Source organism: Panthera pardus, unplaced genomic scaffold, assembly GCF_024362965.1.
Source record: "Panthera pardus isolate Hobbes unplaced genomic scaffold, ASM2436296v1 HiC_scaffold_20, whole genome shotgun sequence".
Lineage (NCBI taxonomy): Eukaryota > Metazoa > Chordata > Mammalia > Carnivora > Felidae > Panthera > Panthera pardus.
This window is the reverse complement of record NW_026526766.1, coordinates 57,621,285-57,642,511: the sequence shown is the minus strand read 5'-3', so window position 1 is coordinate 57,642,511 and position 21,227 is coordinate 57,621,285. Positions and strand designations below refer to the sequence as shown.

General features: G+C 41.7%; 1 protein-coding gene across 5 annotated transcripts in view; it reads left to right on the top strand.

Annotated features, from left to right (window-relative positions):
- The first annotated feature begins 16,519 nt into the window (after positions 1 to 16,519).
- Positions 16,520 to 21,227, top strand: part of GNE (glucosamine (UDP-N-acetyl)-2-epimerase/N-acetylmannosamine kinase) — a 38,369-nt gene continuing 33,661 nt past the window's right edge. The window contains exons 1-2 of one of the 5 annotated variants that reach the window (XM_053908094.1): positions 16,600 to 16,691; positions 19,140 to 19,342. Coding sequence is in view for 1 of the 5 variants with exons in the window: in XM_019454498.2 (XP_019310043.1) it covers positions 16,972 to 17,001 (30 nt within the window). In the remaining 4 variants the exon portion in view is untranslated. The other 4 variants (XM_019454501.2, XM_019454502.2, XM_019454498.2 and 1 more) reach the window with 4 other exon arrangements.

Here is a 21,227-nt window from a genome sequence, read left to right as displayed (position 1 = left end):
TTTTTGGTTCAATTGTAAATGGGACTGTTTTCTTAATTTCACTTTCTGCTGCTTCATCATTAGTGTGTAGGAATGCAACACATTTCTTTTTTTTTAATTTTTAAAAAAATGTTTATTTATGTTTGAGAGAGAGAGAGAGAGTGGGGGGGAGGGGCAGAACAAGAGGGAGACACAGAATCTGAGGCAGGCTCCAGGCTCTGAGCTGTCAGCACAGAGCCCGACACGGGGCTCAAACTCACGACCCGTGAGATCGTGACCTGAGCCGAAGTCTGACGCTCAACCTACTGAGCCACCCAGGCACCCCGAATGCAACACATTTCTTACGGTGATTTTGTATCCTGCAACTTCACTGAATTCATTTACCAGTTCTAGTGGTTTTTGGTGGCATCTTCAGGATTTTCCATATATGGTATCATGTCATCTGCAAATAGTGAGAGCTGTACTTCTTCCTCACCAATTTGGATGCCTTTTATTTCTTTTTGTTGTCTGATTACTCTGACTAGGATTTTCAGTACTATGCTGAATAAAAGTGGTAAGAGTGGATATCCTTGTCTTGTTCCTGATCTTAGGGGGAAAGTTCTCTTGTTACCCACTGAGAATGATGTTAGCTGTGGGTCTTTCATATATGGCCTTTATTATGTTGAGCTATGTTCTCTCTAATCCTACTTTGTTGTGAGTTTTTCTTATGGTAGATATTGTACTTTGTCAAAGGCTTTTTCTGCATCTACTGAAATGGTTATATGGTTTTTATTCTTCCTCTTGTTAATGTGGTGTATCACATTGGTTGATTTGTGAATATTGAACCAGTCTTGCATCCTGGGAATAAATCCCACTCGATCATGGTGAATGATTTTTTTAATGTATCATTGGATTCAGTTTGCTAATATTTTGATGAGGACTTTTGCATCTGTGTTCATCTATAGTTTTCTTTTTTTGTAGCGTCTTCGTCTGGTTTTGCTATTAAGGTAATGCCAGCCTTGTAGAATGAATTTGGGACCTTTCCTTTCTCTCTATCTTTTGGAATCGTTTGGGAAGAAAAGGTCTTAACTCTTCTTTAAATGTTTGGTAGAATTCATGTCTGAAGCCATCTGGTCATGGACTTTAGTTTGTTGATAGTTTTTTGATTACTAATTCTATTTCATTGCTAATTGATCTGTTTGAATTTTTGGTGTCTTCCTGATTCAGTTTTGGGAGGTTATATGTTTCCAGGGATTTCTGTATTTCTTCTAGATTTTCCAATTTGTTGGTGTATAATTTTTCGTAATAGTCTCTCTAAAAAAGTTTTTTTTTTTTAATAGTCTCTTATAATCTTTTGTAGTTCTGTGGTATTGGTTGTTATTTCTTCTCTTTCATTTCTGATCTTATTTGTTTGATTGGGAGTCTTTAAACCAATTTCTTTTTTTTTAATTTTTTTTTTACATTTATTTAATTTTGAGAGACAGAGAGAGACAGAACACAAGTGGGGGAGGGGCAGAGAGAGAAGGAGACGCAGAATCCGAAGCAGGCTCCAGGCTCCGAGCTGACAGTACTGAGCCCGATGCGGGGCTCGAACTCATAAACCGTGAGATCATGACCTGAGCCGAAGTAGGAGGCTTAACCGACTGAGCCACCCAGGCGCCCTAAAACCAATTTCATTTTTGATTTGTGCTAGCTTGCACTGGTTCAGTAAATGTGCTAGCCTATGCTAGTGTATATGCTTCCCACTGTTCATTGTTTTTTAAAAAAATTTTTTTAAATGTTTATTTTTAAAAATTTTTTTTTTTTTTTTTTGGGACAGAGAGAGACAGAGCATGAACGGGGGAGGGGCAGAGAGAGAGGGAGACACAGAATCGGAAACAGGCTCCAGGCTCCGAGCCATCAGCCCAGAGCCTGACGCGGGGCTCGAACTCACGGACCGCGAGATCGTGACCTGGCTGAAGTCGGCCACTTAACCGACTGCGCCACCCAGGCGCCCCTATTTTTAAAATTTTTTAAATGTTTATTATCTTTGGGAGAGACAGAGACAGAGAGAGCAAGCAGGGGAGGGCCAGAGAGAGAGGGAGACACAGAATTGGAAGCAGGCTCCAGGCTCTGTGCTGATGGCAGGGCTCGAACTCACAGACTGCGAGATCATGACCTGAGCTGAAGTCAGCCGCTTAACCGACTGAACCAACTAAAAATAAATGCTTATTTATTTTTGAGAGAGACAGAGTATGAGCAGGGGAAGGACAGAGAGAGAGGAAGACACAGAGTCTGAAGCAGGCTCCAGGCTCTGAGTTGTCAGCACAGAGTCTGACACGAGGCTCGAACTCACAAACCATGAGATCATGGCCTGAGCTGAAGTTGGAAGCCCAATTGGCTGAGCCACCCCGGCACCCCTGTTCATTGGTTTTAAAAACAGCGATATAAAGTATTCCAAAGTAGAATGTAAAGTTGTGTAGTAGATAAGGCTAGGCTGGTGATGTGTTCAAATGAACACACACCAATGAAATGGAAATAAGCAGATGATCAGCCTATACCCTTTGCCACCAATCTGGCTGCAAGGGTCCCTGAGCACCAAAAGTGCAAGGTACATCCTTGATAAAATGTTGCAATAATTTTCTATTCTAACTAGCTTAAATAAAATGTAACAGTACTGATTTTTCCTTCAATCTCATGAAACTAAGGATTCTAAATCTGTTGAGGTCTGTGACTATTAAAAACCTTGAAACCCTCCTTGAATTTTAGTTTAATGTTTGAATTAAATTTTTAAATTATTTTAGTTTTAATTTAACTTTAGTTTAAGTTCTTTGCTTTATTCCTTTGCTCAAGAAGTACATCAGTTGGGATTCTGATAGATTTTTGTTTCTACCTTCAATAAACTCAGAAGAAAATACTTTTTCTAGTGGAACCTAGAATCAAATGGTAGAGACAGAGAAGTAACAGACACTGACTGTTCTCATACTTTCAAGCTACTGTCCAGGAATACAGGAAGAATTTAGAATCTTTTTTTTTTTTTTTTTTTTTGGGTCTTCCTTTTCAGAGAGGCGGGGCTCAAGATTTAGTCTGTAGTTCAGATGCCTATTAATGACTGTTCTGTGGCAGCTAAGCCAAGAGAACAAACAGCTGCCCTGTTCATTAATTTGAACAACACCAGGTCCAGAGCTTGTGCTACAAAGCTTTTTGCTCCGGGATGGAAATCAATGTGTATCCTCACTGGAAGTTATGTTTTCAAGGACCTCATGTAAGTAATTTGGCAATTCGATAGAGCTTCATCATGAAAATTGCAGTCAGAAAAAATGAGGACATTACAAGGAAGAAGAGGAGAGCTTTGGTTTTAAGTCTGTCCCAGCCATCTTTTTTTTTTTTTTTTTTCTAATGTCTTCTTTTTACTGCTAACTCAGGTTAGTCATTCTGTGGTTCCTATTTATTTCTCAGTTACTGTGCTGAAATCCCCAGTCTCCTTAGCATTTCTAAACTGAGCTGAAAATGAACTCTTTCCCTCAGATTCCTAATGTCTTCATCAGATAAAGTGGGTTTGCTTTTACTTTATGAAACTCTGCTTCATAAATGCAGTTTATTTCCCAAAGTGTGATGTTTGTTGCAACTATTTTTACTTTCTCCTTTGTTTTTGGTACATGATGCATAGAGGGGCCCAGCTGATACTCCTTTCTCCCCCAATTATTTAACTTTTGACTAACCACATGGGGGAGAAGAGTGTGTTTACTCTGAGTTAATTAGTATCCAATGATAATGGAAATTACCATGTTTATCAAAATATATCTATGTCATATACTGTAGTATATTATAATGTAACTTATTTAATTTCAATTTTTTATTGAGGTGTATGGAAATCCAGATGTTTTAGGAATTATCATCACATTTCAATTTGGTGATTAAACAACAACAACAACAACAAAATATATATATATATATATATATATATATATATATATATATATATATATTAGTTTGTTTTTAAGATCACATAGGGGCACCTGGATGATTGAGTCTGTAAAGCATGCGATTCTTGGTCTCAGGGCTGGGAATTCAAGCTCTACATTGGGTATAGAGATTACTTAAAAGAATAAAATATTAAAAAAAATAAAGATCATCTACAGTTAAGGAATGGTTTATGAGCAGTTTTCAATCAAATAACATCATTCTTGCAATTATTGTCAACACAGTTGACTTCCAGCTATGTATCATTAATGCCTAATTTCAATTTGCCTTCCTCACTGAGAATTTATTATCTTTATTTTTTTGTAGCAGTTGCACTTATGTTTAGGCTCAAGGTCAGATTTTCTGAGTTCTGAGTTGGAACTTCTTAGGTTTTTTTTTTTTTTTCTTCCCTGTCATGTCTTCAATGAAATCTAAGAAATGGTTGTCTTTAGTTACAAAGGTAATGGTTGTTCTGACTCCCATTTTTCATGGAACTGATTTTTTTTTTGATGCACCTTGAAATTACCATTTCACCCATCTGCCTAATGTCTGGTGGTTCTACAACCACATCAACTCTGAAATACTGTATGTAGTTTCTAAGCTCCCTTTCAAGATACTCTTCCCCTTAATACTACACCCATATTTTCCAGTATTCCTCAACAAAACTTTTCTGCTGTCACGCTAGCCTCCTTTACATATTATTGTCCCCCCCTTATTATGTTCAACCACACCATGCTCTCTTCTCGAAAGATGCCCGTCTAAAATGTAAAATTAATAGGATTTCATGACAGAGTGAATTTGAGAGCTAATGGGGCAGGAGTCGAAGAAGCCTCCCAGAAGTTACTGGGTGGAGGATGATACCCTTCACGGAGAATTAGAGTAGAGAAAGCCCAAGTTTATGGAGGAGAAGAGACTTTCTTTTGGGCAAGTGGATTTGAAGTGCCGGTGGAACACAGCCAAACGCAGATGTCCTGAAAGGAGTTGGTTATTTGGGTTTGGACTGAGAAGACCGGGCTGGAGGTTCACATTTAGCAAAAACTTAAAATGCTAGTTTGTGAGGCCATGTAGGTGGATGAGGTCACCTTAGGTGTATAGGGAAGTGAGATGAATGTAAGCTAAGAAGGGAATTCCATAGGGCTTTGGGGGTTAGCGGTTTGAGGAAGGATAGCAGCCAGAGAGGTTGCTGGTGGGCAGGAAATCAGGTGTCATGGAAGCCTGGGAAGCACAAAGTTGGAAGAATGAGGCAGTGACCACAAGTGTAAAGAAGGGGTTAAGAGAAGGGCCGCCGAAGGGCAGAAAAGACTAAGGGCCCGGGCAATCGGAAAAAATGAGTGGGGAAAGAGGGAACTGGCCAGGAAAACACCACTGAATGTTTGACATAGCACACAACACACTGAAATCTCTGGGTCTCCACAGAGTTTTATACCCTGATAATGTCTAAGAGTCTAATCCTCTAGGACTTAGAAAACTGTTATATGTAGAATATTAGAAAAAGCGAGCTGAACCGGCCAGGAGTAAAAGTATAACAAACTGGGCTGGGCATCAGGGGCATTAAAAACGTCTGGCGAAACAGGTAGAACAAGAAGTGTAGTTGGGTATCTTGGGCTGAGAGTGTGCCAGGCGGTGTATTTCAAAATAGATTCGAATTTTGTTGGATGAATTATGCGTATCACAATAGGTATCTCTGACCCATATCATTCTCCAGGTCCCCAATCAAAGGAAAATGCCCTTTAGGCACTGTAAATTCAACATATCCAAATCAGAGATCCTATCTTATCACCGCCTCCAGCCCATCCCAGAACCTGTTCCTTCTCTGTTTCGGACGGCTCTGCTGGCCACCCAGCTGCTTGAAATAGAAACCTCAGTCGTTCTCTTACATCATCAGGCCTCCCATCTCATCTCTGCCATCAAGTTCGGTCTGTGCTTTCTCCACATTCTTTTGATTCCATCCTCTTAATTCCCACACCACCACCTTAATTCGGGTCCTGAAATAGGATTCCTGACTGGTCTGCCTTCTTCTAGTCCTTCCCCCTCTTCCTGACCCATCTTCCACAATTGTAATTAAGCAAATCTGTTCACATCACTCCCCTGATTTACAAAACCTGCCCGTTCTAGCGAGGAGAAAGAAAGGCTGACCTCCTCAGCAAGACATCCTACAAGGCCCTCGCTGACCTGGCTTTACCCCATATCTTAGCTGCATCTCGTTGCTTTCTGCCTCCACATCCAGCGTATAACACCATTAAGTTTCCCCTGCTCTTCAACTCACCATGCTTTTTTACACTGAATCCCCTGTAAAGTCCGAGCATCGGTGCTGTACTAGTAAGATCATAAGCTTGGGTGCCGGAGGAGGGGAGATGGGGAAGTTGAATCCAAGTGACATGGACTAGCCATAGAGAAAGGAACAGGGATGGCAACGACTTTTTTTTTTTTTTTAAGATTTTATTTCTTTCAAGTAATCTTTACACCCAACATAGGGCTCAAACTTACAACTCTAAGATCAAGAGTCACATGCTGTACCGACTGAGCCAGCCAGCTGACTGGCAATGACTCTTTGATAGGAGATAGGATCCCCCCATTTCACTCAATGCTTATTAGATTGTATTTCTTTTTTAAAATGTTTATTTCTTTATTTTGTGAGAGGGAGAAAGAGTGCGTGTATGGGTGCACCCACGAGTGGAGGAGGGGCAGAGAGAGAGGGAGAGAGAATCCCAAGAAGGCTTCATGTCATCACCGCACAGCCTGATGACTGTGAGATCATGACCTGAGCCTAAATCAAGAGTTGGACACCTAACTGACTGAGCCACCCAGGCGCCCCAGATTGTATTTCTTTTAAAAGGTTTTTTTTTTAACGTTTATGTATTTTTGAGAGAGAGAGAGAGAAATAGCGTAAGGTGGGGAGGGGCAGAGAGAGGGAGACTCAGAATCTGAAGCAGGCTCCAGGCTCCGAGCTATAAGCACAGAGCCCGATGCGGGGCTTGAACTCACGAACCATGAGATCATGACCTGAGCTGAAGTCGGAAGCTCACCCGGGCACCCCCCAGATTGCATTTCTTACATAAGTCATGGTTCAAGGAACTATCAGGGAGACAAACATACCCAACAGAACAAACTTCAAGGAATTTCTGATCTGATGAGAAAAATAGGACATAGAGAGTGAGTAACTAAAGTGACCGATTTTCTTAGGTTCCTTATAAAAGATCAATCAGATCCATTATTTTACAGTCATAAATATATACAATCAAAGATACCAGGTAATTAAGTGTGAAATGAGTAATCAAGACAAATGCTACAGGCATTTAGAAGAAGAAGAGATTATTTTGGGATAGGGTGTTCCGATTAGGTTTTATTTTATTTTATTTATTTTATTTTTTTTAAATTTGTTTTTTTTTTTAAGTTTATTTATTTTTGACAGAGACAGCGTGTGAGCATGAGCAGGGGAGGGGCAGAGAGAGAGGGAGACACAGAATCCGAAACAGGCTCCAGGCTCCAAGCAGTCAGCACAGAGCCCGACGCGGGGCTCGAACCCACGAACTGCGAGATCATGACCTGGGCCGAAGTCGGATGCCTAACCAACTGAGCCACCCAGGCGCCCCGCGATTAGGTTTTAAAACAGAGATAGGACCTGAAGCATGAGTAGGCATGTAAGTAGCAGGAGGGATGATGGCCTTCTCATTGTGGGCAATGACACAAAGTGAGGCAGAGAAGGATCTGTTCAGGACAAAAGGATTTGGGTAGGACAAAATGTGGGTTGCAGGAAGAGGTCAGGGTGTGATTCTGGGGGACCTTCAAAGCCAAAGTTGATGTCCTAGGCACACCTTGCCTAGCAGGGAATGGGGAGCCACTGAAGTTTTTCTTAAGCAAAGAAATGACTTCATGAAAGCAGTCCTTTAAGGGGGGATTGACCAGGCGGTAATGTGCAGGACAGATTACAAAAGCAAGGGAACACAGGCTGGGTGAGCAGGTAGAGGCACAGTAATTTAGGTCTAAGATGCCATGTTTTCCTAATTCCAAGACACTATTGACATAACAGAGTTTGTAATAAAAATAATTCTACATGAAATGCACACATTGATTATAAGATAAATCTTGCTTTTAGGTATGAAACATCCTAAAAATGTAGGCAATTTGGAATTAAGGAAATAAGGGCACCTAGGTGGCTCAGTCAGTTAAGCATCAGACTCTTAATTTCTGCTCAGGTCGTGATCTCACAGATCATGGGATCGGGCCCCATGCTGGGCTCTGTGCTGGGCGTGAAGCCTGCTTGGGATTCTCTCTCTCCCTCTCTCTCTTGGCCCTTCCCCTGCTCTCTCTCTCTCAAAAAAGAAAAAAGAATTAAGGAAATAACAGGATGAACTAAGATAGTGATATTAGGAATAGGAAGGAAAGAGTAGCTGCAAAAAAAAAAAGGGGGGTGCCTGGGTGTCTCAGTTGGTTAAGCATCTGACTCTTGATCTTGGTTCAGGTCATGATCTCACAGTTTGTAAGATTGAGCCCCATGTGGGCTCTACGCAGACAGCATGGAACCTGTTTGAGATTCTCTCTCTCTCTCTCTCTCTCTCTCTCTCTCTCTCTTCCTCTGCCTTCCCCCCCACCCCGCACACACAAACACCCATGCTTGCTGTCTCTCTCTCTCTCTCTCTCTCTCTCAAGATAAATAAATAAACTTTAAAAAACAAATCCAAAACCATTTTGAAGAAGTTGAGACACTGGATGTTAAAAGTCAGAGAGAAGATTACAATGACACTGTGCTTTTGAGTCTGAATGCAAGTGGCAAGTTGGTACCATTAAAAGACATGGGGAAGTCAAGAGGAAAAATAATGAACCAAATTTTATATATTGAGTTTGAGGTAAGGAAATATCTAGCAGGCAATTGGGACATGGGCCTAGAACTAGGAAGAAAGGTCAGGCTAGAGTGTGCATCCACGGAATTATCTACACAGAAGTCAAAATGGAAGACTTGAAAGTGAATAAAACTGAAGGATGGAGTATGTAGAGGACAGGGGGCAGAGGTGTAACCCTTAGGAAACACCCACATTTGGAGACAGGAAGTAGGGCAGGGAAGAAACACAGAATGATATGAAAGGTTGGATTGGATTCCTTCCAGGATAGGGGCATGAAAGTCATGAGAAGGGAAAGGTTGAGGCTTTATGTTCATGCTTAGGATTTATAGACGTTAATGATGTGTACTTGGATGTGTCGCAAGCATTCACACAAGTATGAAGAAGCCCACTTCAGTCCAACGGAATGTCCACGTGGGACCCACCTTCATCCTTAGCTGTAGGCTCACTACCAGGTAGGGGCTATTCCTCAGCTCCAGGGGGTTTGGACCAGTATCTTGGCTGGTTCCTCAGCCTATGCTGAGAAATCATGAAGTTTCCCCAAAGGCTTGTTGCTGGTATTGAGTGCTGTTGATTTTAGCCAGCTCCTTTTAGGTCCAAAAGAATATCCTTCTCTCAGAACTCTTTAATAAGCAGGTATTTTAGAACATAATTTTGTTGACCTAACTTTTTATAACAGAGCCAAAGTTAAAGACAAACTAGTTTTTAACACTTTTCCAGTTCTTCTGGAATAGCTGTGCAAATTAAACTTTGTGAACTCCGATTGGTCAGGGATGGCTGAGCTGTCGCTGGCTTACCACATTCCCTGAGCAGACAAATAAGAAAATTATTTGCTGGTTTGAAATATGATCCTTTCATCGCTCATAAAGAAAGATACATTTAGGGCACCTGAGTGGCTCAGTCGGTTGAGCATCCGACTTTGGCTCAGGTCATGATCTCACAGTTTGTGAGTTTGAGCCCCAAACCAGGCTCTCTGCTATCAGCGCAGAACCCCGCTTCGGATCCTCTATCCCCTCTCTCTCTGCCCCTCCCCTCCTCGTGCACTCTGTCTCTACTCTCCCTCTCTCAAAAATAAGTATTAAAAAAAATAAAGATAGACTTAAAGATCCCCAAAAAGGGCAACAGTTCACAAAAGCAAACACATGGTCATTGCATTTGTTTGTACTTTTCTTCTATAATTGGGAAAACTGGCCCAGGGATGGCTCACAACCACAGGTGCTCTAAAAAGCTGATTGGCTGACATAATACACTGATTAGCCATTGGGGATATGAATAGTGATTAAATGGTCCTGAAATATGAATTTCAAAAGGCCTCTCTTCTTGTTATGAATACCTTCATCAGTACCTTTGTAAGCATATCTTTCCAGCTCATGCTCTTGCAAACCTGAAGTTGGCATACAGTTTAGGACGTTACTGAATTATTTTCAGTCAATGTAACCTTAATCCTTATGTGCTTTTCCTAAAGGGAAAAGAATTGTTTTTCCCCCTATGTAGTGTAGCCTCATCAGAGCAGTAAGAGAAATCCTCTCTGTTCTGTGAAGGTGCCTATATGACTTGGTTAGGCTATAAACAATCTTACGCAGTGATATCTGGTTTGTCAGATGTGTTTTATCTTTTTTATATCCTCAAGAGATTCTGGCAATTAAAAGTGTTGTGCCTGAGATACAGAGTAGGGTGAGGGGAACAGTTAACGAAAGGATATTTATTAAAGGGGAAATATCCAGCATAATACGGTGATTAGTTGCTCAATTTTTTCCATGTCTTGATTTCTTCATGACACTGGCTAAGGGCAGGAATGGCAAGTATGTGGCACCGTCCCTGCCTTCCTCCCATCCTACCCCAAAACAGCATAACAGGTACCAGAAGACTCTTTTCCATTGAACACAGTCTTTCCCATTTTCCACGCAGTTTTCTCAGCAGCCACTACCAAATGGTCAGAGTTGGGAATTGAAATGATGGGGTTGGGGATTCTTCCCGGTTTACATTTTTGATGTGAGTATCTTCTGATTGCAAGGAAACAGGGCACCTTAAGAAAAAGAGGATTTATTTTAAGGACACACATGGATTGAAGTTGTTCAGGATCCAAGGCAAGTCAGGGACTGGATTCTCTCCCTATGGCCCACCTGTCCTACCTTTTATAACATATCTGCTGTGACTATGATTTGTGCCTCATTTCCCAATCCACTACCAACTGGCCAATCCTCCCAGTATTCCACAGTCTAAATGCTTCCAAGAGCTAGTATAGCATGCTTAATCAGTACCCTAGTGTCTATTAGTAAGCATAGCCTTGGTGCTAGGTCTTTTCATAGGCCATGGACAGGCAGTCCTTGGGTACACAGCCCATAGACACTGGCAATGTTTTATTTCTTTATTTTAGTGGTAGTTATCCAGGTATACTCACTTTATGAAAATTCAGAATTCAACACATACTTATTATGTGCAAGTTTCCTTGTTATATTTCAATAACAAGTTGATTTTTTTTTAAAAAAGGGCCAAACCAATCTCATTTTCTTTTTTGAAGGCTTTATAAAACTTGAATGGCAGAAGACTGTCATAGACATTGTATATCTTGATTTTAAAGGAGATATCTTTAAAAGTCTCTTAAGACATTTATGTATGCAATTCAGAGAGATGTGGCTGGATAATAGAAGAGTTATGTGAATTCTTTTTTTTTAAGTTTATTTATTTAAGAGAGAGAGAGAAAGGGAGAACATGGGAGGGGCAGAGAGAGAGGGACTGATAGAGAATACCAAGCAGGTTCCACACTGTCAGCGCAGAGCCCTATGCAGGGCTCAAACTCACGAACCGTGAGATCATGACCTGAACTGAAATCAAGAGTCAGATGCTTCACCGACTGAGCCACCCAGGCACCCCAAGAGTTATGTAATTCTTAACTAGCAGAACAGGATACCCAAAGATTGATGATCAAGTTCAACCTGGAGATAGGTTTCTATCATAAGAAGGACTGTGTTTAGTATAAAGAGAAAATATAGGGTAGTGGCTAAACATGTGGGATCAAGGCCTGGGTTCTTCTGTGTAACAACTGTGTGACCATAGGCAACTTTCCCTTTTGTGGTTTCCCCCTATCTATAAAATGGGGGCGATGAAATCTACATTTTTGTTGTTAGGAGTACTGAGGGAATGTAAATAAAGTCTTTAGAATAGTAGAGTACTAATACATGGGCAGAATTTATAGAGAAGCAGAGTACTTTTTTAATTAAACCACCAAATAAAAGAGGAAAATAAGTCCCTATTAGAAGAAATGTTCCCAAAGTCTGTCGGGGGTGATTTTGAGAGGTTTCCTCCTTCAGTGTAAAGGGTGGGTTAGATAATCTTTTAATATTAAGGATACTCGTGGTGCCTGGGTGGCTCAGTTGGTTAAACATCTCTGACTCTTGACTTGGGCTCGGGTCATGATCCCAGGGTTGTGGGATCCAGCCCCACTATCAGGATCCATGCTGGGTGTGGAGCCTGCTTAAGATTCTCTCCCTCCCTCTCTCTCTCTCTCTCTCTCTCTCCCTCCCTCTGTCCCTACCCCGCTCGAGGTCACTCACTCCCTTTATCTCAAAGGAAAAAAGATTTAGGATTCTCTGATAACCTAATTATGCCATAAATGCTTGAAGTTATTCTGTTTATGGAGTAATCTATAGAAAAATATGATTTTATTATATTATAAAGCCATAAAAGTGCTTTTTTATAGCTTGTAGAGCCCTCAGATTAAAGCCAAAGGAAGCCAAACCAAGCATACAGAATGTAATGACTTGGGAAGATTTTTGATATGTTAATTCACTCTGTTAAATAGCAAAGTAACAGAGATCCAGAATTATAATATTACCTATAGAAATGTGATCTCAAAAAGCCAGAGGGAAATGCTCCTACAGCTCCTTGCTACAACTACATCTTAAGAGAATATAGGGGAAAATTCTAAAAAGAGGGCCATTTCATTCATTTCATTTTCACTTCAAGGTGAAATGATTCCATGAACACAGAACTACTAGACTGTATATGGAAATATACAGTTCTCAATATTGGTCAAACAAACATAAAATCTACAAGTGGCTTAATAAGGCACAAATTCTCAAAATTGTATTCTCTTTACAAAATGTATTTATATTTCTAGTTACATTTTTTCCTAGCTATCATCTTTTTTTTAATGTTTATTTATTTTTGAGATACACACACACACACACACACACACACACACACACACATACAGATTTCGAGTAGGGTAGGGGCAGAGAGAGAGGGAGACACAGACTCTGAAGCAGGCTCCAGGCTCTTGACTGTAAGTGCAGAGCCTGAGGTGGGGCTTGAACTCATGAACCACGAGATCATGACCTGAGCCGAAGTCGGACACTTAACCAACTGAGCCACCCAGGTGCCCCTGCATTAAGTATTTTAAAAAAAACATTGTACTTGGGGGTACCTCGTAGCTCAGTCAGTTAAGCATTGACTCTTGATTTCAGCTCAGGTCAAGATCTCACGGTTTGTGCATTCAAGGTTTGTGCATTCAAGCCCCGCATGGGGCTCTGTGCTGACAGTGCGGAGCCTGCTTGGAATTCTCCGCCTCCTTCTCTCTCTGCCCCTCCCCTGCTCTCTCTCTCTCAAAATAAATAAACATTTAAAAATTATATTGTATTTATACATAGAAAAAAGTGCAGATATCTTAAGTGTACAGTTTGAGTTCTAATAAACTAAACACACCCATGTAATAAGCACCCAGATTTTTAAAAACTGAACATTTACATTGTTTTTTAAAAATAATTTTTTGTAACTTTCAAAAGAAAAAAATTAGTGTTCTTTTCTGGATATTTGCTGCTATGGCATGTAACTTCATTTATTTATTTTTAAATGTTTTATTTTTAAGTAATCTTTACACCCAACATGGGGTGAACTCACAAAGCCGAGATCAAGAGTCACATGCTCCACCAGCTGAGCCAGCCAGGTGCCCCTGGCATGTAACTTTAAAAGCAATATGCCCATCTTGAACATCTCCTGGGAGTTTCAATAGCACTTGTGGTAGGCAACATAGTAGTTTCCCAAAGACAGCCATGATCATCTAGCCATGATCCCTAGAATTTGTGAATGTTTCCCAATACAGCAAAAGAGATTTTGCAGATGTGATTAAGGATTTTGAGATGGGAAGATTATCCTGGACTATTTAAGTGGGAACAATGTAATCACAAGAGTCTTTTTAAGTGAAAGAGGAGGAGAATCCAAGGAGATGTGACAAGGAAAGCAGAGGTCAGAGGGCCACAAATCAAGGAATTCAGCCTGTAGAAGCTGGAAAAGGCCAGGAAACGTTGTTACTTGCTCCCTAGGGAAGGTAGACCTACTGAAAGTTTTTGTTTTTTCCTAATTATTTTATTTTTGAGAGAGACAGAGACAGCATGAGCTGGGGGCTAGAGTGGGGGCGCAGACACACAGAGAGAAAATCCCAAGCAGGTTCTGTGCCGTCAGCACAGAGCCTGATGTGGGGCTCAAACTCACAAAACTATGAGATCATGACCTGAGCCAAAACCAAGAGTCAGCTGCTTAACTGACTGAGCCACCAGGTACCCCCCACTGATACCTTTAAAAAAAATTGACATATATATTATACTTTATATATATATTACATTAGTTTCAAGGGTACACCATAAACATTTGGTATATGTATATACTGTGAAGTGATCACCACAATGTCTAGCTAACATCCATCCCCAAACATAGTTATAATTTTTTTCCTATGATGATACCAACATTGCTACTTTGATTTTAGCTGGGTGAAACCCATTTCAGACTCCTAACTTCCAGAACTGTCAAGATAATATATTTGTTTTTAGTCATTAAGTTTGATGTGATTTGTTATAGCAGCAATAGGAAACTAAGACACCCTCTGGTGAATCCGTGTCCAGAATCATGTATCTTACTGCTCACTTAGTAGCTTCATCTGGCTACTTCATAGGCATCTCAAACATATACCAAATTAAAGCTTCCCTTTTAACTCCCCAAACCTGGTTCCTGCCTCGGCTTTTCTCTCATCTTGGTAAATGGCACCCATCAACCAATTACTAATGCCAGATACCTGGAAGTCACCCTTGTTTCTTTTCCTTCCTTTTCTGTCATTCCCTCATAGCCAATCCCGAATTTTCAGTTCTACTTCCAAACTCAACCTCATAGCCATCCGCTTCGGTTGAGTTTCACTGCCACCATTATTTTTTTTTTACAATTAATTGTATTCTCTTTAATATGAAATATGTACATATATTGCAAAATACAAAAGATATTATAAATAGGTATTCACTGGAAAAGTCCATCCCCTTGCAGCCTATCGGTGTTACCAGTTTTTTACGCATCTTTTCAGTAATTTTTTTTTTTTTACACTGCCACTATTCTTTAAATGCTAATCCATTCTCCCCATAGTAGCCCAAGTGATATTTTAAAAAGAAATCTGATGGCACTTCCTTACACAAATCCCCTTAAGATCTCTCCTTTTGTGTCTGATATGACCTTCCAGTAGCTCCAAGCTAGTTGCAGGGTAACTGATAGTACATTGAGTACTCTGCAAATTAGAGCTTCATTATTAATGTTTATTTATTTTTGAGAGAGAGAGAGAGAGAGCACAAGCAGGGGAGGGGCAGACAGAGAGGGAGACATAGAATCCAAAGCAAGCTCCAGGCTCTGAGCTGTCAGCACAGAGCCCCAATGTGGGGCCCTATCTCCCAAACTGTCACATCATGACCTGAGCTGAAATTGGACGCTTAACCAACTGAGCCACCCAGGCACCCCTAGAACTTCATCATGAATTGAAATACACGATGTGCAAAAGTTTGATTGGATTTGAAAAAAATTTTTAAGTGTTTATTTATATTTGAAGAGATAGTGAATGAGCAGGGGAGGGGCAGAGAAAGATTGAGACAGAATCTGAAGCAGGCTCCAGGCTCTAAGCTGTCAGCACAGAGCCCTAGCTGGGGCTTGAGCTCAGGAGCTGTGAAATCATGACCTGAGGTCCAACACTTAGCCAGCTGAGCCACTCAGGTGCCCCTGAAATTTGCTTTATAGCAACAACTCTGGATGGGTTGTTAGATTATTTAAATAGTTTTACCTGTGGTAAATTACTTAAGGATTGTAAAAAAAATGTTTTACTGTTTTGTAACACCAACTCATTCAACGTTTGTCACTGGTGCCTTAGCAATTTGAAAAGATCACTAAAAAGTCTTTATTAGGAGCTGTGGGAGCCTTTTCCCTGACACCTTTTCTGCTGCTGCCAAGTTCCCCGCCGGACGTCCCTGGGGCAGGGCTGGTGGGAAGTTTCCTAAAGAGGAGGCCTAGGCTGAGCGTCTTATAAGGATCAGCCGGTGTGTGGCTTGTTTGGGTCATCATCAACCCTCCATCAGAGCCTTCTAGGAGACACGGTCCTGGAGCGACAAGGGTTTAACTCAAGAGATGGCTCTGTGGCTGACCAGCTGCACGGCAGAATTGTTTTGGTGATAGCCTATAAAATGCCGGAGGGAATACAAGGCCTAATTCCCCCTGGGTGCAAGGCCAAAACCACTACCCTGGGTGAGGACCGGGGCTCCCGAGCGTGCGTGGCGGCACAAGAGAAGGCGTCGGGGCGGGAACAGAGCGAGACCAGCAAGACCCCGACCGCCACGACAACGGAAGGCACTCGGCGCCCCCGCACCGGCCCCCTCCAAAGACCGTTTGGCCAGGGGGTGGGGCACGGGCGGGCGCAGCCAATCACAGGGTCGCTCTCAGGTTACGTAAGGGCGCGTTCGCCGATTCGGCGCTCGGGGTGGGCGTGCAGGGGCGTGCGTGGCTGGGATCTAGACCCGAGTCGTCCGCGCGCTCGGCCGACGTGAGGAAGGCGCGGGGGCGGTCTTGGGCCGGCCCGCTTGCTGGTGCTGCGTTCGGCTCTGCCCGCGAGGCGGGGCGGCGGCGGCGTGCGAGGGAGCGGCGCGCCAGCGTGTGGTGAGAGCCCCGCGTCGGCCGGGACTCGGGAGACGGGCCGGGGAGAGCATCCTTCGGACCCCCACGGCCTCTTCCTCCGGCCCCCGCCTCTTGGCCCCCGCAGTCCGGCGGCCGCCCGTTACCTCTCCGCGTCCCCAGGCCCGCACAGACCCCGGCCTCGTCCGGTCTTCGCAGGCCTACGTGCCAGGGCCCCTCCGTATTCCTGTTACGGGCTCCGTCTTGTGGCCCGCGGAGCAGACCGCTTCATTGCGGGCCCCGGGCGGGTAGCCGGAGGCCTGGCATGATTCCATCCCCCGGGCAGCGCTGCCCTGTAAGGAAAGGGGCTTTCCTGGGAGATAGTGAGGGTTCTGTTACGGGGGTGTGCAAAAGAGGGTGGAGAGCTCCCTGACAGACAAGTTGCCCTGGGGTGTTAAGGGTTGGATTAAAAGATGATTTTGAAGGTCTGCCCCCAACCCTGCCATTCTGAGTCTGGGCTTCCTTAGTAGTTTGACGCGCGTTTATTTTCCTCTCCAATCTTGAGCACACCTGTAAAATTGTTAGAGCACGAACAAGTATTCTGGGCTCCTCGGAAAGAGAGGAGTGCCGTGTAGCAGTCTAGATAATTGGCTAACCCAGCTAGAGAAGCTCTGGAAGAGGCCAAACCAAACTACAGCTCGGGAATAGGCTTCAGAAATTTCAGGCCGCTTTTACATAGCTCCTTCCGTCTTAATTGTAAGTCGCATCCCCGCTGCACCGAGGGAAGAGTGGTATGTCATGTTCTCTTAATTGCTATGGAGCCTGGCAAGACCTGCCACGAAGGCCCGTGGATGTTAAGGAACAGACACTAGGCAAACAATGGATGTGTAATATCCTGCGTGCTGGGTCTGATTTTTAGTTCTGGCAACAAACTGTACTTTGGGGCAGGTAAATTATTTTGTCTGTACCTCGGTGTCCCCGTCTGTAAAATGGGATTGGTGAGAGGGCTCTCAGGATGAGATGGTTAATGTAAAGCTCTAAATATAGTTAGTGCTTAGCACCTCAGAAGTACTTAGCAGATGCTTACTGTTACTGTTTCTTCTGCTCAGTGACTACTTGAGCCAAGTGCTGGTGAGTCTTTTTCCAACATTTCAGTTGAGGTCCAGAGGAATATTTTTCTGGGAAGTGTTGATCATGTTGATCACCTTTTGTTAGTATGTAAAATGGTCACTCTTGAAAGAATGCAGGAAGTGGGCTTTAAGAATTGGGTTTCTCAGAGACTGCCAGTGAATTCGAGATGAAAGCATACTTCTCTGGAATTTAGCTATATTTTAGTTACAATTCTGGAATTAATAGGTGAAATGGGTGTAAATATCCAGCCCCTCCTGACTTTCTGAGCTTTAGGCTTGAGGGAAATGTGGACAACATAACTACTTCACAGTGTCTATTTAAAAGATTCTTAAAGATTTCTTGTTTTGATAGTGACAATTTCAAGTATGCTGAAAAGGACAGAAGACAATATGACACCCTCTACCAGTCACCAAGATTTAACACATATTAATATGTTACCGTGTTTGTTTCACATCTCTGCCTATGGTATGATTAAAAAAAATAAATGTTACCTAAGCCTTTTAAGCCCCATTTTTCTTTCCCTTCTCTCCCTCTCCAGAGATAGTAACTACTTTCCTGAGTTGGTGTGTAACTTTACTGTAGAGAAATAAACAACATATGATGTTTTATACATTTAAACAGTACATTATACATTAAGACATTTACAAAAAAATGGTACCTTATTGTATCTAAGATTTTAGAATTTGTTGTTTTCCTCTAATGTTCTGTTGCTGAGATTCATAAGTGTGGACAAATATAGACATAGTCCATTCTTTTTAATTGCTGTCTGGCATTCCAGAGTGTAAAGAAATGAGTTTTATCTTGTTTCCTTTACATTGCACTTCATGCAACTTAAATCATGCTGGTATAGTTTAAGTCCATTTTGCCACATTTACTCATTCTATATTGGTTACGGGGACTCTGGTCACAGTTCTCAGTATAAAAATGTATCTTTGGGTATGACCTCTTATGCAGAATAAATGATAATGTATACTGGGCTGAAAAAAAATTCATTTTGTTTCTGGTGCTCCTATTTGGGAAAGTGAACTAGTTAAGATCTATTATGTGGCCTGGTGTCAGGTATTAGATTTAAGTTTCTAAAAATCAGAGACTAGGTCTTTCTCAGCTCTGTGTCTGCCTCAGCTCTCTTCATAGTTCTCTGCACATAAATGTTTGTGACATTGATTATTTTTACTTTTGGGGTTCTCATACCCTTCATATATTTGAAGAGTTGATGGTGCAATTTTCAAAACTTTGCACCTTTAGGTTTAATATTTCCAGTGCCTTTTAAGTTTTCCAATTTTCCCATTCAATTCAGAAACAAAATTAAAAGCATTTTATTTTTTAAATTAAAAAAAATGTTTTTATTTATTTTTGAGACAGAGAGAAACAGAGCATGAGCAGGGGAGGGGCAGAGAGAGAGGGAGACTAATCTGAAACAGGCTCCAGGCTCTGAGCTGTCAGCACAGAGCCTGATGTGGGGCTCAAACTCACGGACCGTGAGATCATGACCTGAGCTGAAGTCGGATGCTCAACCGACTGAGCCACCCAGATGCCCCCAAATTAAAAGCATTTTAAAAAGCAAGGTATGAATATCAGTTTGTAGAATGTTACCAGTTGCATAATATGTGCTGTATGTATTTGTAAGCAAATACATCTGTATTTATATATGCATATAGTTTACTTATAGAAGTATAGATAAGAATATAGTAACTCATAGCATCCAGTGAGAAGAACTACATGGCTGGGGAACACAGATGAGAAGAATTTTTGCTATGTAGCCTCTTGTGATTTCTCAGTTTTAAACCATGCAAATGTATTACCTAATCAAAAAATAAGTTAAAATTATATATATACATATATATGTATATATATAAAACTTCTCCCCTTAAGCCATTTTACCATATTTTTAAGATTTAACTTCCTTTCCTTAAAGCTTTGGCCTTAATAACATTTTTGCCTTTTTCATTGTTGGTTTATTTAGCTAGCTTACTCTCAGTTTTGTTAGAATAACCTTTGACTTGGTAAATACTAAGTATTTTAGTATTGCAAGATAGAGTTCTTCTAAAATGAAAACAAATTAACCAACCATGAAAGATTTGCTTTGCCTCACCCAGCAAGTTGAATATCACCAACAAGTTATTCAACTCAAATTTAATCATCAGTGAAAGAGGGATAATGCACAAGAACATTTAAAATAACCATTTTTGGAAAAATATTTTTGCCTTTAACGATATTGGTAGTGCTTAGAGCTTATGAATACAACTGTCTTGACAGATGCTTATTTCATTATTTTATAAATGATTTCTGTTGGGTGCCATTAGCTTTTACCAGAGATTGTGAAGTTCAGAATGGGCCTAATGATGGGGCAGTTTGTGTGCTCACAGAAGTTCTAGCCCAATACAGAGGTGAGATGGCCACTGATGAGATTTCCAGCGGGTTTTAGAGTATCCTGGTCTAAAAGGCAGCTCCCCTTTTACTGGCGTCTTTACTCAAGCTTCTCTGTATTACTGATTGCAAGTTCTAAGTATTGACACACTTCCTGAAGCAAAAGCATTGCATCCATGAGGTGGAATTTTACATTGATATAGAGAAGTTTAAAATGCTCCATAAAACATCTCTTATCCCTTGCCACCAATTTTTACTTTTGAATGAAAGGTGTAGATGGCAGGAGGGCAGAGGAGTTGAACAAAAGTATATATGTGTATGGTAAGGCCATACTGCTCAGAGGAAGATAGCAACTAAAAGGGGTGAGGTGGAGAGGGACCAAAGTTTATGTCAGGGTTTTCAGTAAGAGGCAACCCTGAGACTGGGTTTTGAAGAATGGGGAGGAGGCCAGGCAAGGGGAAAAGGAAGTTTTAGGTAGAGGTACTTCTATCTAGAAAGGCACAGAGATTTGAAGACTCACTGGTTGAACCGCAGGCACTTTGGTATGGCTTTGGCACCGAGTACAGGTAATTGTAGGTCGAGGAGAAGTGGTTGGAAAGATGGGCTAGGCCCAGATCAGCAATTCGTACTTCATCCATAGGTTATGTATTCTGTCGATCATGGTAATCAGATTTACAAACTTTGGACCGATCACTCTGAAAGCCTGTGCGAGGCAGGCAAAGACTGGCAACAGGCAAATTCCTGTGGCAGCTCTTCACAGTAGTTCAAACCTAAAATGAGAGGTTGGGCTAGGAGATGTCCTGGTGGGGAGGAAGAGGAGGAGCTAGATTTGAAAGCTGTTTGGGAGGCGGAATTGACAGGGCTTGGGAGGTACAAAGTAAGGAACAGAGAAGACAAGGATGTCAGAGCATTTGGATGAATGGAAGTTCATAACTGACTTACATAACAAGGAAGGAGGAACAGAAATGAGGGGGGAAAAAAGTAAGTTTGGGTTGGGCTACTGACTTTAAGGTGTTTGTGTATAAGACAAGAGATCTCTCGTAGGCATTTGGAGTTGTCCAGTTTGTAGGCACTGGCTGTAGG